Source organism: Oncorhynchus keta, chromosome 24 (assembly GCF_023373465.1).
Source record: "Oncorhynchus keta strain PuntledgeMale-10-30-2019 chromosome 24, Oket_V2, whole genome shotgun sequence".
Taxonomy (NCBI): domain Eukaryota; kingdom Metazoa; phylum Chordata; class Actinopteri; order Salmoniformes; family Salmonidae; genus Oncorhynchus; species Oncorhynchus keta.
Genome location: NC_068444.1, coordinates 24,042,611 through 24,061,569, shown reverse-complemented (window position 1 = coordinate 24,061,569; position 18,959 = coordinate 24,042,611). Strand labels below are relative to the sequence as shown.

The window sequence follows — 18,959 nt, the reverse complement described above, 5'->3', positions numbered from 1 at the left end:
GTTGCAGTTTAATTGATCGAGCTGTCTGTCATGCTTTTGGACCATGGATTTCATTAGCAATAATGCCATTGCAATTCGTATAGATTTAGTTCTACACTGCACATTTGCTATCTGGTAGAGGACCAGGTAAATTCTTTCCTGACTTCCTCTACAGTTGCTGCAACATACCTTCATCAGACTGTATTACACCAGAGGGGGAGCACCTAAACACTCTTATTTACAATGCAGTTCAAGTATGAGGCTCTGTGTAGCTGAGGGTTGGTTATGAAGACTGGTGCAAATAATTGTCTATATAGAGTAGACATGAGGTTACGTGTAATTACACATATCCTTTTATATGCAATACATTTGTTAATAAACTCAAATGAATTGTGTGTAAACCCCTCACCCTAGAATAATTATTTGAGATTAATCAGATATCTCCATGTAAATGTGTTTGCAAATCCTTGAGTACAGTATGTGTAGCCTACCTACACTGTTGAGAGGATAGAGAGGCAGACCAGCAGCCATTCTAACAAATTGGACAATGAAGTATCAATTATATTATATTGCATTATATTCTATTCATGGCAATGCATTTTGGGGCGGCAGGTAGCCTAGTGGTTAGAACGTTGGATTAGTAACCGAAAGGTTGAAATATCGAATCCCTGAGCCGACAAAGTAAACACCTCTTTCTTCCCCTGAACAAGGCAGTTAACCCACTATTCCTAGGCCGTCATTGAAAATAAGAATTTGTTTTTAACTGACTTGCCTAGTTAACTAAAGGTAAAATAGATTGGAGAAATATATTTCTCCCATAATACGACTAGCGTATGTAGTAAGCCTACATTTTATGCATTAATCTAATTCAGTGTTTATGTCAGATTCAGGACTTCTCTCATTTCAATGTAATTATTTATTCTAGGGCTGGCTGTCTGTCTCAGAAGGGTCAGAAAATGACGCCCCCTCTTGTGCTCACTAACGCTCGTCTGTGCACGGTAGGTGGGACCAGGCGTTTCAGTATGCTATTCGTCACCAACACAACCCGGAGAACGTAGCCTAATGGCGTTTCGCTCAGACACCACCTATTGTGTGTGAGATGTAACTACGTCTGAAGGTTGTGACAGAGATATGTGGAAAGTCCCTAACACTGGAAATCCCCTTTAGTCAGTTTTTTTTCTCCGTCTACATTAACTAAATTAAGTTGGGGGACGTGATCTATGCTTTGACGGTCTATACAGTGAATCAACCAAAATAGAATTGATTGTGCAGAAAGCTGAATGGCGTTGTGTGGACTGCTGCGGTTAACCTGATTGAAGTGGCAGAGGACTACCCGGAGCATCCTTAGGCTTTGTTGGTAGTCTTTGTACCGACATATTGCACAGGTAATATTCATTCATATTCTATATATTTACCAACGATTGTAACTCGCTTTCATTTAAGCATTTGAAATATATGTACTATTGAGTAACATTGAGAGGCCTTGGTCGTAGCATTGAGTTTCTGGGGACACAGACAGAGGTATGCGCGTTGGCATGGGCGCCATGGTTCTGACAGCCATTGTTTACGAAGACGTCACCCTCGAGCAATTAAAAAAACATTACCCAGTGGATTAAATAATTAATGTTACATTGTAACTATGTTTTTGACAATACTCGCGATGCAATGTTACAATGTTTCAACCGTTGCTGTCAGAGGAATTACGTAATCCGGACGTCAGCAGACTCTTGTTATTGTGTTTTGTGTAAACCGCAGCGCTCACCATTGTGCCAACGCTTCAATGTCTGCCAATATTGAAAGAGCGACAGTCTCCTTATTACATGGATATATAGAGGTTCTCCTACAATGACATTATGCGCCTTCAAGGTAATCTATACCGTAATTGATGATGGATGCTTGAATTGCTTTGTTGCTTGAATTGTTTTGTTCTAAATAATGTATATGGTGCCCATAATATACAGTTACAGTATATTTTACATTGTAGGTAGGTACCTTTCCAAAAGGTTTTAACAGCATATTGTCATATATGAAATGGGTACAGATATCTGACAGACTGTTCTACAGATGGGAGATGACTTATGATTGATGAGCAATGTGTTATTCTTGATGTTAAAACACATTACTTTCAAGTTCCTGTTTCAATGGTCCTCCATCTTGAATACTGAAAATAACTGTAAGGGTTTTTAATAGTTCCATCCTGTGCAGTTCTTATGCATCATTGTCAGTATTAACGACTTTTCTGTGATGGTGGGTGTGAGTGGGCCTTATGATTTCTACTAGCCACTGCCCAGCGCTGTGGGTCTGGGCAGTGGCTTTGGGTCTGGAAATCACCATCAGTTTGTAGAAGGCGTCTGTCATGTGCCTCAATCCCATTGGGGCGGCAGAGGCTGTGGGGAAATTCTAACTTGGAAAAGAACACAAAAGCCCTCTTGTTTGTCTTTATTCATTACCCACAATTTGTCTAGTACTAGAAGTGGCACATATAATCCAGTGATCAGAACCACGTGCTGCCAATGAAACCAACCAACAACTTTTTATTTTTCTCCTCTTCAGTTCTGCGTTTGTACACATTACATCTGGTGAACACCATGTCCCAGGGACAGAATTTCCTGCCCAAGTTCCTCTTTGTGAGTAACCTGCTGAAAGCGGTCAAGATCCGGGAGCGGGTGCCTAACGATGTGGTGAAGCCAGCGGCCAGCGGAGGCCTAATGCACCACCTGCGGGGAATGCACCGCTACACCCTGGAGATGATCCGCATGAGCCAGTTCCCCCAGGCCTTCCAACAGGTCATCCAGGCAGCCATCTTGGACAGGGCCATGCAGAGCTCCCTAGAGCAGGAGAAGAAGCTCAACTGGTGCCGCGAGGTCAAGAAGATGGTGCCATTGAGAACCAATGGTAATGTATTAGTTTGGGTTTCTGTTCCTCTTGCTGGTAGTAGGGGAGATGGTATTTGTCAAAGGAGTTTGAAAGACCTTGACACTGAAGAGTAAGAGTTACTCATACTGTTTCCCCTATGAGTTCTTTCAGCAGCAGTGGCAGGGTAACTTGGGGGAGTGGGGTGCATTGCTACTAGCGTTAGCACAATGACATGCTAGCTGTTAACATAGACTTCAGTCATTGAGCCAACAAATATCCATTTAAAAGCGCTGGGCCAACGCTGCTAAATCAATATAGGGGAAATACGGGTACTCAGACATTATGGTAAATGACAATGGTGAGATTGATTATCTTTTAGAATGACCATTAGCAGCTCTTGATTTGACTGGTACCTAACATGACTCTGAAGATTTACAGTACAGGATTTGTTCAGCGTATCTAAATCCTGACGTCTAGGGTAATTATGTGGGAGATCCCAAAGCAGAAATTCTATGGTGTCATAGTGATAATTTCCCCACCATTTTTCTAAAGACCATGTTGACTGAATTTATTCTGTTGACACATTCAAACTCTGTAGTGCTCAGTTTCCGTCTGGTTAGATTCATACCTTGCAGTGGAGGTTTGGGTATACCCCTTCTCTCAATAAGTAGCTAAGTGAGTTGGACCTTTATTCACAAATCATACAGCAAACACACCCACCTGTCTTGACTCACACGTGGGTGAGTTACCATGTCAATCCTGTAATTTCATTGAATCATTGCAAATATGGAATGTTATTGTCAGGAGGAGATATAACCAGGTTATTAGGCTTGCTTTTGTGTTGTCTTATTGAGGGTAAATATCTTATCACCTGTGGAATAGACATCTTGAACTTTTGGTAATTTAATGCTGTCATAACAAAGTAACAGTACATGAAACATGAATCATACATAGGCTATTGGCTTTTCCCTGCATGTTGAAACTACAGTATTTCCAGTAAAATGATAGTGATAACAAAAGTTTGTCTTCCTGGAAATCCAATTCAGAAACACCCTTTAACATGATACATATTTCCTTCCTTACGAAAGGATAGCATTTTCTCATAGAAGTTTCTGGAGGGCCCAGCTAGGCCTTGATTTGGGAAATCAGCGTATACAATAGCCTCTCCTATGAATAACACAGCAGCCATGACTTTCAGCAGAGGACTTTCAGACTGAGGAGGACCACCCTGTCTGTTGCTGGCTGGCTGCTGACTCACTGGAATTAATCTATTGTGTCAGGTGACCGGTGAATAAGAACAGGACAGGAGAAGCAGAGCAGGACATGAGAGACAAAGCAGGACATTGTGAGCCAGTGGATTCCCACTGTTGCCAAATAATGGATGGTCATTCTGTTGCTGACAAAAAAATCACAGTATTCTAAATGAGAATACTGAGAATACCACATACTGGTTTTAGGCAAAATCACAACTTAAATGTGTCACAGAATGGCCAAACAAAATATAAATGAAAATGTTGATGTGTGCATCTATAGTAACCCTTAGGGTGAGTGTATATCCCAAAAAGCTAAAATCTAAATATTGGCATGGTGGAGAAATGAAGCAAGTAAGAGGCATTATGGATGTGACATGAAATGTACAAGCTTTTTGGGAAGACTGAACATATTAGCAAAAGTCTGTGAGTTTGTAAGTCCTAGGTTGAAACATGGATAGCCATTTCGAAGGAAAGGTTTGGTTGAACACAAAAACAATACTTTTGAAAATATTTTAATTTGCAATATTACTTTAGAAAGAAATGGCTACCGTTATGGATGTTACACCCTCCATTATGAAAGTTACGGAGTCTGAAATAGACATAAAAATGTTTGGTCATCTGGAACGTTTTTAAGATGTCAGCAAAAAGCATAGTAGTTTAGGATTACAGGTAGCCTTGATAATATACTGTATAGGCTAAGGCCATACCCCACATCCTATCAGGGTCATTGTTTTCCTTTATGTACACTACCGTTCAAAAGTTTGGGGTCACTTAGAAATGTCCTTGTTTTTGAAAGAAAAGCTATTTTTTTTGTCCATTAAAATAACATCACATTGATCAGAAATACAGTGTAGACATTGTTAATGTTGTAAATGACTATTGTAACTGGAAACAGCAGATTTTTAATGGAATATCTACATAGGCGTACAGAGGCCCATTATCAACAACCATCACTCCTGTGTTCCAATGGCATATTGTGTTAGCCAATTCCAAGTTTAGCATTTTAAAATGCTAACTGATCATTAGAAAACCCTTTTGCAATTATGTTAGCATAGCTAAAAACGTTTTTTATGATTTAATTAAGCATTTTAAACTGGCCTTTAGACTAGTCGAGTATCTGGAGCATCAGATTTTGTGGGTTCGATTACAGGCTCAAAATGGCCAGAAACAAAGATCTTTCTTCTGAAACTCGTCAGTCTATTCTTGTTCTGTGCACAACTGACCAAGAGGACAAGTACATTAGAGTGTCAACAGTGAAGAGGCGACTCCGAGATGCTGGCCTTCTAGGCATAGTTCCTCTGTCCAGTGTCTGTGTTCTTTTGCCCATCTTAATCTTGTCTTTTTATTGGCCTGTCTGAGATATGGCTTTTTCTTTGCAACTCTGCCTAGAAGGCCTACATCCCGGAGTTGCCTCTTCACTGTTGACGTTGAGACTTGTGTTTTGCGGGTACTATTTAATGAAGCTGCCAGTTGAGGACTTGTGAGGCGTCTCTTTCTCAAACTAGACGCTCTAATGTACTTATCATCTTGTTCAGTTGTGCACCGGGGCCTCCCACTCCTCTTTCTATTCTGCTTAGAGCCAGTTTACGCAGTTCTTTGAAGGGAGTACTACACAGCATTGTACAAGAGCCTTCATTACTCAGAACAAGAATAGACGGACGAGTTTCAGAAGAAAGATCTTTGTTTCGGGCCATTTTGAGTCTGGGTTTTCTAAAGATCAGTTAGCCTTTTAAAATTATAAACTTGGATTAGCTAACACAACGTGCAATTGGAACACAGGAGCGATGGTTGCTGATAATGGGCCTATGTAGGTATTCAATAAAAAATCTGCCGTTTCCAGCTACAATAGTAATTTACAACATTAACAATGTCTACACTGTATTTCTGATTAATTTTATGTTATTTTAATGGTCAAAAAATTAGCTTTTCTTTCAAAAACAAGGACATTTCTAAGTGACTCCAAACTTTTGAACGGTAGTGTATTTCAAAATGAACCTTTACCAACTGAATGTAGACACAAATATGTCATTTTTCTTGTATTACACCTTATTGGAAATATGATATAACATTATGCAAATGAGGTAAAATACTGTAGATGTGCATATAACACCAATCCATTTTACTGGACCCTGAATGAAGTCAGCATATTTTGAGGGGTTTCATTTGAATAACACTCCAGGACTAATCACAGATTGTGGATAAACATTCTTTTCATCTTTCTATCTTTAAAAAACTACTACCATGTATGGGAAATTATATCACATAATGTTCAATATATCAATATTACTTCTGTAAAAGTCTAAGAATTACATCCCAGAACAAGCACACAAAATGTGTGAATGCACATGCTTTTGAAGGTAAGATATGATAAATCTATATCCATCACATCCACAACCGTTATGGATTTTACGACCATCATAACGCTGAAAAAGAATACTCATATATAAACAACTTGATGAAAGTTAACATTGCAGAGAAAGTTTCAAGACGATCCCATGTAAGGGGCTTAGATGTTACATTGCCCCCCCCCCCCCATCTTCACAAGACTGTAAGATAAGCAAATACAACTGAAGACATTCCATTAGGTCTGTATTACTTCATTAACATCTCAACCTTTTAACAAACACGAGTGGACAGCTGTGAGTGGGAAAACTCTCCTACTCTGTATTGGCCCAAATTCAACTGGTTAAATAAAGCTTGCACTCCAACATTTAGACCTTGGATAATTATGAAAGTGGTTTCGTTTGCAAATGACTAACTTTATTGTGCATGCTCAGGTTGACTTTCCCAGGGAATTGCCCATTTACCAACAATATTTTATAGTCTGAAGGCAGACATTCAAAGGCAGGGTTACCTGGGTTGCCCAGGTTATTTTATTTTTTATTGTCTGATTAATATACAACTGTAGGGGTCTGTTTAGTGTTCGGCAGAGTGCAACATTACAGAAAGTTCAGATAGAAATGTATTATGTAGAAGTACATATACATTTGCCATTTATCATTTAAAATAGGCAATTGTGTCAGATCTCATTCCATTTCTATCTGCAACATGTCAAATCTTTTCAAATCACTGAATACACCCCAGGTATATGTTTTACGTCTACATATGAAGATTCTGACAACACAACAAGCATAGTGTGTTTTTACCAGAAATAGGTTTTTGTCCAGTATGATTCAACCTTAAGATGGAACATAATCAAGATTTCCTGTTCTGTGCGGAGGTTTTTTGTTACTCGGGTAGAATATTCCCTTTACTGACGGAAAGCTTTCCCCTCATACATCAAATTGTTTAAAGGATAGAAAGAGAAAAAACATTTTAGGCCCCTTTCCCTTGTATCCCTACTAGCCTCATGTCCTGCCTCTATTGGCAGCTGGTATCTACAGACTGGGGTGCAGATATTACATAGGTATAATAGTGGTGTACATATTACATAGTGGTGCACATAGTAATACATATATAGCAGTGCATATATAGTAGTACATATATACAAACAGTGGTGCAACACAGTGTCCACCTCTACAGGCCCAGACTGGTTCTTCAGCCTGGCGGAAGACAAAAAAGAGGAAGGCAGAAGGTGTCCCATGTCAGTACTCAGAACTTCCTTTTTTAAGTAGAGAAATATGCGTGTGTAAATATAAAAATATATAATCCCACGCGAAAATGAGACCTCTACTGGTCGTCGGCGAAGCTCGTAAAGAGAAAGCGTTCCAGCCGAGCCAAGCTCCGCCCCTCTGGAAAGTCCAGAGTCTGATGTCTATGGAGCAGCAGACATGGGAAGAAAGCAGCCTCACGGCACTTAGTCACAGAGAACCACACTCAGGGAAATTCCTCTCTTTAGTGTGGCAGGCAGCAGGGTATTTCAGACGAGCTAGGCTCCCCGTACTCACTGATGTTTCACAATGACAAAAAGACCCGCCGCCCTGCAATAAGAGTCAACATTTTCTCCATAGAGTTTACCATTGATTTCTTAAACTTGGATTAAAACCTGCATACGCAACTCGAAATTTACCTGATTTACTCATTCAGCCCCTGTCTGTCACCCTATCCAGTCATCACTGAAGGCTGTTCTTTCATTCTCTTATTTAGTTTAGGTTATTTCAGTGTTAACGTGCCAATGGACCATACAACTGTCTAATTAAAATACAGTTACAGTTTAAACCAATTCTGTATGTGTCATAGGCCTAGTGGTCCAGTCTGTTTTAGCCATGTTGTATGGCGTGATGACAACAATAGAAGACTGATAGAGTGGGGAGAACAAGTATTTGATACACTGCTGATTTTGCAGGTTTTCATATTTACAAAGCATGTAGAGGTCTGTAATTTTTATCATAGGTGCACTTCAACTGTGAGAGACGGAATCTAAAACAAAACTCCAGAAAATCACATTGTATGATTTTTAAGTAATTCAGTTGCATTTTATTGCATGACATAAGTATTTGATACATCAGAAAAGCAGAACTTAATATTTGGTACAGAAACCTTTGTTTGCAATTACAGAGATCATACGTTTCCTGTAGTTCTTGACCAGGTTTGCAGACACTGCAGCAGGGATTTTGGCTCACTCCTCCATACAGACCTTCTCCAGATCCTTCATGTTTCGGGGCTGTCGCTGGGCAATATGGACTTTCAGCTCCCTCCAAAGATTTTCTATTGGGTTCAGGTCTGGAGACTGGCTAGGCCACTCCAGGACCTTGAGACGCTTCTTACGGAGCCACTCCTTAATTGCCCTGACTGTGTGTTTCGGGTCGTTGTCATGCTGGAAGACCCAGGCACGACCCATCTTCAATGCTCTTACTGAGGGTAGGAGGTTGTTGGCCAAGATCTTGCGATAGATGGACCCATCCATCCTCCCCTCAATACGATGCAGTCGTCCTGTCCCCTTTGCAGAAAAGCATCCCCAAAGAATGATGTTTCCACCTCCATGCTTCACGGTTGAGATGGTGTTCTTGGGGTTGTACTCATCCTTCTTCTTCCTCCAAACACATGGCGAGTGGAGTTTAGACCAAAAAGCTCTATTTTTGTCTCATCAGACCACATGATCTTCTCTCAAACTTCAGAATGGGCCTGGACATGCACTGGCTTGAGCAGGGGGACCTTGCGTGCGCTGCAGGATCTTAATCCATGACGGTGTAGTGTGTTACTAATGGTTTTCTTTGAGACTGTGGTCCCAGCTCTCTTCAGGTCATTGACCAGGTCCTGCCGTGTAGTTCTGGCTGATCCCTCCCCTTCCTCATGATCATTGATGCCCCACGAGGTGAGATCTTGCATGGAGATCCAGACCGAGGGTGATTGACCGTCATCTTGAACTTCTTCCATTTTCTAATAATTGCGCCAACAGTTGTTGCCTTCTCACCAAGCTACTTGCCTATTGTCCTGTAGCCCATCCCAGCCTTATGCAGGTCTATAATTTTATCCCTGATGTCCTTACACAGCTCTCTGGACTTGGCCATTGTGGAGAGGTTGGAGTCTGTTTGATTGAGTGTGTGGACAGGTGTCTTTTATACAGGTAACGAGTTCAAACAGGTGCAGTTAATACAGGTAATGAGTGGAGAACAGGAGGGCTTCTTAAAGAAAAACAGGTCTGTGAGAGCCGGAATTCATACTGGTTGGTAGGTGATCAAATACTTATGTCATGCAATAAAATGCAAATTAATTACTTAAAAATCATACAATGTGATTTTCTAGATTTTTGTTGTAGATTCGGTCTCTCAAAGTTGAAGTGTACCTATGATAACAATTACAGACCTCTACATGCTTTGTAAGTAGGAAAACCTGCAAAATCGGCAGTGTATCAAATACTTGTTCTCCCCTCTGTACATAAAGTGTGGGACCAGGCTAATGTGTCAAAGCCCACATTACCTGCACAGAGTTTTTCTCTGGTCTCTCAAAGAAGATAAAAAAGGAATGCAATGAAAGTACACCACAAAAACTAACAGTGCTGATAGAGTCTGACATCAATCTTTCTCAGGCCTTTTTATATTTCCTCTGTAAGGTGATGAATGATGGTCAGATATAATGGATGCCTAAAGAGCACTGTGAGAGTTTGTCTGGAAATCCCCTCTCCTTTTAGACTATTTTCTCCAAGCGATACAGGTCTTTGTCTGTCATGGATAGTTTTGCCGTTAATGACTTGCAGTATTACCTGTGGTGATGTGAGGATGGGCACTTTGTATTTCACATAAACACAGATTCCTATTAAAGGACTGGAGATAAACGTAACATCTACTGTACGTGTCTGGCTCAAACCAGACGGAGTTTTACAAAGTTGAATGCGTCAACATAATAAAGTCAGTCGACATATTTGTTGACACAGGCTTGTTATTAATAAAGGATGTGATATCCCCCTTACGCTAGTCTAGGTCATGCTATTATTGTTTACATGTGTTCTAGTGGGGATCCTGTGCCGTATGTAATATCTACTCCCATTTCTCATGTGTTGCAGGAGATGGGAACTGTCTTCTCCATGCTGCATCTCAGTACATGCTGGGGGTGCAGGACACAGACCTGGTCCTGAGGAAGGCCCTGTTCAGCGTGCTAAAGGAGACAGACACGGGCAACTTCAGAGCCCGTTTCCAGACTGAGCTGCTGCAGTCTCAGGAGTTCACCCAGACTGGCCTGCGTTACAGCACCATGGTGAGGAACGGAGGCCCTGCTATGGCTAGGATGGTGTTACTATGGCAGACCTGGGTGCATAATGATAATTGCATAATGCCAGATACTTGGAAAGTATAGTAAGGCGTGCTTAATTTATTTTGGAGTTTGCACTTTTGGGCCTATTCCATTGGTGTCATTGTACCAGGCAAGCTATGTCAAGTGCAGCCCAAGTATTTGAAAGTGTTTGACGTATTGTATATATTAGACCAAGGTCTGTTAGTAGTATCACCCAGGTCTGTTAGTAGTATCACCCAGGTCTGTTAGTAGTATCACCCAGGTCTGTTAGTAGTATCACCCAGGTCTGTTAGTAGTATCACCCAGGTCTGTTAGTAGTATCACCCAGGTCTGTTAGTAGTATCACCCAAGTCTGTTAGTAGTATCACCTGTTAGTAGTATCACCCAGGTCTGTTAGTAGTATCACCCAGGTCTGTTAGTAGTATCGCCTGTTAGTAGTATCACCCAAGTCTGTTAGTAGTATCACCCAGGTCTGTTAGTAGTATCGCCTGTTAGTAGTATCACCCAAGTCTGTTAGTAGTATCACCTGTTAGTAGTATCACCCAGGTCTGTTAGTAGTATCACCTGTTAGTAGTATCACCCAGGTCTGTTAGTAGTATCACCTGTTAGTAGTATCACCCAGGTCTGTTAGTAGTATCACCCAGGTCTGTTAGTAGTATCACCCAAGTCTGTTAGTAGTATCACCTGTTAGTAGTATCACCCAGGTCTGTTAGTAGTATCACCCAGGTCTGTTAGTAGTATCGCCTGTTAGTAGTATCACCCAAGTCTGTTAGTAGTATCACCCAGGTCTGTTAGTAGTATCGCCTGTTAGTAGTATCACCCAAGTCTGTTAGTAGTATCACCTGTTAGTAGTATCACCCAAGTCTGTTAGTAGTATCACCCAAGTCTGTTAGTAGTATCACCTGTTAGTAGTATCACCCAGGTCTGTTAGTAGTATCACCCAGGTCTGTTAGTAGTATCACCTGTTAGTAGTATCACCCAAGTCTGTTAGTAGTATCACCTGTTAGTAGTATCACCCAGGTCTGTTAGTAGTATCGCCTGTTAGTAGTATCACCCAAGTCTGTTAGTAGTATCACCCAGGTCTGTTAGTAGTATCGCCTGTTAGTAGTATCACCCAAGTCTGTTAGTAGTATCACCTGTTAGTAGTATCACCCAGGTCTGTTAGTAGTATCACCCAGGTCTGTTAGTAGTATCGCCTGTTAGTAGTATCACCCAAGTCTGTTAGTAGTATCACCCAGGTCTGTTAGTAGTATCGCCCGTTAGTAGTATCACCCAAGTCTGTTAGTAGTATCACCTGTTAGTAGTATCACCCAGGTCTGTTAGTAGTATCACCCAGGTCTGTTAGTAGTATCACCTGTTAGTAGTATCACCCAGGTCTGTTAGTAGTATCGCCTGTTAGTAGTATCACCCAAGTCTGTTAGTAGTATCACCTGTTAGTAGTATCACCCAAGTCTGTTAGTAGTATCACCTGTTAGTAGTATCACCCAAGTCTGTTAGTAGTATCACCTGTTAGTAGTATCACCTGTTAGTAGTATCACCTGTTAGTAGTATCACCCAGGTCTGTTAGTAGTATCACCTGTTAGTAGTATCACCCAGGTCTGTTAGTAGTATCACCTGTTAGTAGTATCACCCAGGTCTGTTAGTAGTAGCACCTGTTAGTAGTATCACCCAGGTCTGTTAGTAGTATCACCTGTTAGTAGTATCACCCAGGTCTGTTAGTAGTATCACCTGTTAGTAGTATCACCCAGGTCTGTTAGTAGTATCACCCAGGTCTGTTAGTAGTATCACCTGTTAGTAGTATCACCCAGGTCTGTTAGTAGTATCACCCAGGTCTGTTAGTAGTATCACCCAGGTCTGTTAGTAGTATCACCCAGGTCTGTTAGTAGTATCACCCAGGTCTGTTAGTAGTATCACCTGTTAGTAGTATCACCCAGGTCTGTTAGTAGTATCACCTGTTAGTAGTATCACCCAGGTCTGTTAGTAGTATCACCTGTTAGTAGTATCACCCAGGTCTGTTAGTAGTATCACCCAGGTCTGTTAGTAGTATCACCCAGGTCTGTTAGTAGTATCACCTGTTAGGCTGCTTTGAACATTATGATACTACTATCTCAAAATGTTTTGTATTTTCAGAATTGGGAGGAGGAATGGGAGAAGATCATCAAGATGGCATCACCTGTATCCAGCAGCAACGGGCTGCAGTTTGACTCCCTGGAAGACATACACATCTTTGTCCTCTCAAACATCCTCCGCAGGCCCATCATTGTCATCGCAGGTACAGCCTTTCTCAATGGAGCCTTTCATCATTCAGTTCATCAGAAGTTTTGTTTACATTGTACAAGTATGCTCCTTCTCTATTCTGTTGGTTCAATTGTACAGGTCAAACTCAAGCACACATTTTTTAAAGTGTTTGACAAATTATTTTGACCCTGGTCTGGTGTGTACAGTTTCTGTACCTCTTTCTGTAGGTCTGTCTGCTATTGCAGTAGAAGCAATCAGTCAAGTATGGTGTCCAGTGTCTAACTCATGGCTGTATCCTTACAGACCAGGTGCTACGTAGCATGAAATCCTGCTCCTCCTTCTCTCCCCTCAATGTGGGGGGCATCTACCTGCCTTTACACTGGCCTCCAGGGGAGTGCTACAAATACCCCATAGTGCTCGGCTACGACTCCCAGCACTTTGCCCCCCTCATCACCATCAAAGACAGTGGCCCGGGTGTGTACAGTAACCGTCATTGATAGATTACCCTGTTGAGGAGTGCTTGTAGAATGAGGGTGAATGTGACCTATATACCGCATCCTACTAAATTTAGTAATTTCTTCTGCTGTTTTTGTTGTACAGCGTCATTGGGACCCAGAAAAGTGGTATATACCTAACACCTATGTATTATTCATGTATTATTATTATGACTGTGTGCCCCAGAGATCCGAGCGGTGCCGCTGATCAACCCGGGTCGTGGAGGCTTCGAGGAGCTCAAGGTGCACTTCCTGATGGAGAAGGAGCAGACGCAGAAGGAGAGGCTGCTGAAGGACTACCTGATGCTGATTGAAATCCCTGTCATTGGACTGGGCTATGACACCACACGCATCATCAACGCTGCCAGGTGGGTGGGACACTAGAGGCATGGGGAACTACAGAGAAGGATATAAAGCACGGTTTAAAAAGCACGACAAATCTGTTTTTAAAAGTATGTTTGTGGCATAATAGTACTTCATTTGTATTTACCTTATTTAATCGAGTGGGTCAGTTGAGAACCAATTGTCAATAGATGACGACTTGGCCAAGAGGTGTGTGATTAGCCTATCAATAGTTCTGAGTGTGTTCCATGTTGCCTCTCCCAGGCTGGATGAAGGGAACCTGCCTGAGGACATGAACCTGATGGAGGACTACCTCCAGTTGGTCAACCACGAGTACAAGCGCTGGCAGGAAGACAAGGACCAACTGTGGGCCGCCCAGCCCCATAGACCACCCCCCTTCTCCGTGTCCCAGCTGTCCCTTATCGAGATCCGCTGTGCCACACCACGATGCACCTTCTACGTCTCCGTGGACACCCAGCCACACTGCCACGAGTGCTTTGAGAAACGCCAGGGCCAGCCTAACGGGAGGATAGAGGCCGCTCCTACGAAAGGCGGTGGTCAGGCTTGTGAGCCAGAGTGTAGTAGTGGCTGCCGGGCAGTGTTATCCAGCCCACGCTCCGTCCCTCCCCCACCCACGGCGCCCAGCCTCAGCCTGTACAGCGAGACCCACGCCATGAAGTGCAAGACACCCGGCTGCCTTTTCACCCTCAGCGTGGAGCACGATGGTCTGTGTGAACGCTGCTTCAACACCCGGCAGAATGCACCCACTGCTGATGGCCCATCGGGCCTCCCCCTGCCTGTCCACCTCGGCTGGCCCCAGTGGGGCGCGGGACGGGAGCAGGAGACAGAGCGGTGCAACGTGTGCCACCAGAAGGCCTTCAGGATATTTAACGGACTGTGCCCCCCATGCCTCCAGAGGACTGCTACGGAGAGGGGTGAGGATCCCCAGCCACCGGCAACAGCCAGGATAGAGGCCTCCTCTGGGTCGTTATGGACCCAGCCCCAGCCAAGGGACTCTGAGCGCTCAGGCACCTCGGCTCTCAACGGCCACACGTCTGGCCGGCCCTGTAAGAGGTCGGGATGCCAGTTCTTCGGGACTCAACAGAATCTTGGATTCTGCACCATCTGTTACCTGGACTATCAGACCAACCACCGTAAGTCTAATCAGCCGCTTGCTCATAGTAATTTTAACAAGAAATGCTATTCTAATAATTTCCCAGCAAAACCTTGATTTCATCAAAGGGAATCAGGCCACATCAAACCCACAGTTGTCATGTCTACTATTAATCTACTTATATCAGTATACTTAGAGATAACATGAAACAAACAAAATGTTTACACTAGACAGTACTGGGAAACCTGCAAATTACCTGGAATCTCAAGATAAGTTGATATTATGTGTGGTCATATGTGAGTTTGACGTGTGGTTTTGCTGTGTTCACCTCCCCCAGTGGCGACCCCTCATCCTCCCCCTGCTCCAATCCAGAGTCGTCACGCATCAGAGGCAGGTTTCCAGGATGCTTCGCGCTGTCGGGGCCCGGACTGTGGGGCCATGGGCAAGGTCATGCTGGAGGGTTACTGCAACAAGTGCTACGTAAAGGAGCAGAGCACCAGGCTCAACCAGGCTGCTACCAGGGCTCCTGGCACCCACTCCCCTCCACTGGTCATGGTGAGTGTCTCCTTCCCTCTCACACAGGACCCAGTGGCTGTACACCACATTTTGAATTGCAGATCATTTTCTACAATGTTTCAGAGAGTAAATAAAAGTCTTAGATCAGATAGAATGATTTGTTTCCACAAGTGACAATGTTCCTCTGTTTTTCTCTCTCTCTGCAGCGAACAGCTAAACCAGAAAGAGACAGAACCAGACAGACGCAGACCCAGACCCAGGCAACGTGTAGACGGAGTGGCTGCAGTAACATCTCCCCCGGCTGCACAGACCTGTGTCCAGAGTGCCACACGCGAAACACGCGGGGGCAGAGAGAGAGTCGCAGGGAGAGGGCAGGGGCACCTAAAGAGAAGACAAAGCAGCGCTGTAAAACCCTCGGCTGTGAGCACTATGCTAACCAAGAGAAGCAAGGCTACTGTAATGAATGTGACCTCTTTAAGCAGATCTACAGGGGGTGAGCCCAAAGGTTTGGGGAAGATTAAAATGGCCGTGCCACGATGCTAGTCAATGCATCTTTGAAACTAGTGACCTTACGGCCAAAAGCCCATTTTAAAATGTGTTCATGAAGAGCGGGGGCAGTAGAAATGGCCGGCAGAATACCTCTTAGTGCAATTATTATTATCTCACGTGTACAGGACGAGAGGTGAGGTATACGTGTCATAAAACTGACATCATATGTACAGTATGTATCTAATTACATACTGTATCATGCTGGACTACTGATTGTATCTTGAAAAAAGCGCAATGTGTAAACTGCTTAATAATACGGCCAAGGAATTATCTATCAAGCAGCTAGCTACCTACACAATAATGTGATAAACCACAGCTTTTGTTTAAGAACCTCATTGACCAAAGTTCTGACAAGTGCAAAGCTGTGCCAAAGCCATCATGCACTGCCAAAATGAGTTTGTTTAGTCAAAATTCGGTGTTAAACAGGAGTAGTTACAGTCTCAAAAACTGCACCTACCTAGACAGCTAATGTACAGTCTCTGAGCATTTGCGAGTGGGCAGGACCCTTAAAAGTATGGTGCTACTTGTACAGAAAGCAAACATGGAGGTTCTGTGACATGACAGAGAAAACAGTAGTTAGAACTCAATAATATTCTAATTCTCCCACCGCCGCATAGATGTCTGCTGGCAGTACAGATGCTGTTGCCTTTTGTGGTTGTGTTCTTGTTTGCTGTTGACCACTTTTGTATCTGTATTGTAGAAATACAAGTTAATGCTTGCCCTGAGAGTTGTACCGCGTTACAGTATGTTCTATATGTGGCCTCTGTTAATGCTGGGCAATTACCTTCACACAGACTCCAAGTTAATGACTAACTTACAGAGAAAGATAAGAGCAGAGTTCAGTTGATCTCGTCCAAGGGGATTGCCAGTGAAGAAAGGAGTGTGTGTTTGAAAGGAAAGGAAAGAAAACATAAGTGCAGGAGAAATCCCCTTAGAGCTCAATACCTCAGTCAGAGGAGGGAGGGAGGCCAAGAGAAGGTAAACAAACACACCTGTGGGGAAAAAAATGAAAGAGCAACACACCCCCTTGGCTTGGTTCACACCATGTAGCTGTGGCATGGCAGCCAGTGCTCTTAGCTACCATGAGCTGGTAGGCCCCAGCCTGCAGTAAAATACCTCTCCACCCGTAGAACCTGGCTTGCAGTAGAGTACCTCTTCATCATAGGGGCTCTGCTGAAATCTGCTCTGCTCACACGATGCCTCACTCCAGTACTCACACCTGTGTGATATGCGCAAGCAAACTGACATTCCTTTTCTTCTTTTATATCTATATATTTGAACTGACATTTTTGTTCCTGCCAAAAAACGTGCCATCATCTACAAAGCATTCTCGTGACCTCTTAACCAACAGCAACGTTGAAACAAAAGAACGTCTGTTCAATATGCATATCTGACGTCTGTTAAAAATTAGATTTATGGTAGCCTAGATAGAGATCTGGTCTTTAATCAGATGATAAACATAATATAATATAAGGGCAATTAGTTCATTACGAGACATCAAAGGAGTACATGCTCTTTGGTTATGGGTCGGAACTCTGATCATCACATACTACTTGCACAATACTTAATAAGCTGCTCCGGAATTTAGGATGGTACTTTCCTTGACATGCATAGGGACATTCCAATGTTAGACGTAAACACGCAAAGTTGTAACAAAACATGCAAAAGTTGTGAGATACATTTTTGTGTAACCTTTCAATAATAGGGTATTGTATGAAAAGCTTTGTTTTGTTTGTTAAGTATTTATTCATATCAAATATTATCTGTATTGTGCGTTTCAATACTTATTTATATGTTGTCCTGAAATGAATTATTTTTATTAAGAAAACCTGACATTGTCTTGTTGCTTATTTCAACACTGTGTGTATTTGTGTGTGTGCGTGTGCTTGCGCATCAACAAAGTCTGTGTGTGTGTGTGCTTGTCTATGAACAAACTCTACAGAACATATTTCTACATTTCGTATGTGAGTAACTAGATATTGCTCAATGATTGGTTTTCAAAAATGACATTATTCTGTGTTTTCTGTTTTTAGAGTGATTCTATTACTGATGTGTGGTGTGTTTTCCAGTGGAGACATATGGGCCTGTGCCAAAGTGCAGCTAGACACTACCACATTGACCTGCTCATATTTTTAGCTAAACCATCCACATTACGTTTCTAAAGCATCTTGGTTCTCACACACACATACGTGTTTCACTTTAACAAAATTCTCATTACATTTTTTTCACTCTTTCTAACAATGTAATTCTGAAAGTAAACCCACATGTCTGACCTCTCACGGCCTTGGCCCATAGTGCTTGAAAAGCAGGCAACCCCCTTCAGAATCCTCACAGTTGAGTCACAGCTGAAAGGAAAGTCTTCATCAGAAGTTACCGCTGCTGAGGGAGAGTTAGGGTGAGGGAGGGGATATAGGTTGTTGGGCAGAGGTGACATTTCAGGAGTGCGTGGGAGGGAGGAATAGCGTTAGCGTGGGTAGCAGGGGAGAATCTCAATTGCATACTCCTCACGTCCTCTCTACTTGCTTCCCTCCCCTTTGACCTTCTCCAATGGGTTTTGAGAAGGAGGCAAGGGGAGAGGATGTGAGGAGAATGCAATTGAGAGTCTACCTAAGTCAGCCAAAAGCCGTTGACATGGCAGGTGGGCAGATGTGGTGGTCTGAAAATAACTTTGCATTCAAAGTGGGCGGCTGTGTTATCACCTGGCAGTTACCCCATTGTTGCACATTATCAAGGGTTAAAACGTAGGTTTATGGTAGGCCTATGTGAAATTCTTCTAGCTCAGGACTCTCTTGTATTCTGTTTCAATTCAGGAAGTTGAGCTGCGAGCTCTGTTTTGCAATCGGCAGTGGGTGTAACCAACTCTGACCGTGTTATCCAAAAGCAAGACAAACAAGTTGATCATGGTAACTATGTACACTATGCCTATGGGGTGAATAACCTTAAGTACCT

General features: G+C 42.8%; 1 protein-coding gene across 2 annotated transcripts; it reads left to right on the top strand.

Moving 5' to 3' along the window:
• The first annotated feature begins 1,015 nt into the window (after nt 1-1,015).
• Nucleotides 1,016-17,840, top strand: LOC118402833 (tumor necrosis factor alpha-induced protein 3). 2 transcript variants are annotated; one of them, XM_035801147.2, is made up of 9 exons: nt 1,016-1,364; nt 2,533-2,874; nt 10,531-10,721; nt 12,888-13,029; nt 13,299-13,469; nt 13,677-13,857; nt 14,096-14,985; nt 15,283-15,500; nt 15,668-17,840. In XM_035801147.2, the coding sequence occupies exons 2-9, from the start codon at nt 2,568-2,570 to the stop codon at nt 15,956-15,958; spliced, it is 2,391 nt and encodes a 796-aa protein (XP_035657040.1). In that variant the 5' UTR covers nt 1,016-1,364; nt 2,533-2,567; the 3' UTR covers nt 15,959-17,840. The 2 variants fall into 2 exon arrangements, with proteins under 2 accessions (XP_035657040.1, XP_035657039.1); XM_035801146.2 differs by lacking the exon at nt 1,016-1,364 and adding an exon at nt 1,613-1,845.
• The last annotated feature ends 1,119 nt before the right edge of the window (nt 17,841-18,959 follow it).

Excerpts from the sequence above, each read along its gene's own strand:
- LOC118402833 (XM_035801146.2), top strand. Across the intron at positions 13,858-14,095 it reads CGCATCATCAACGCTGCCAG|GCTGGATGAAGGGAACCTGC; the intron begins GTGGGTGGGACA and ends TGCCTCTCCCAG. Across the intron at positions 15,501-15,667 it reads ACTCCCCTCCACTGGTCATG|CGAACAGCTAAACCAGAAAG; the intron begins GTGAGTGTCTCC and ends CTCTCTCTGCAG.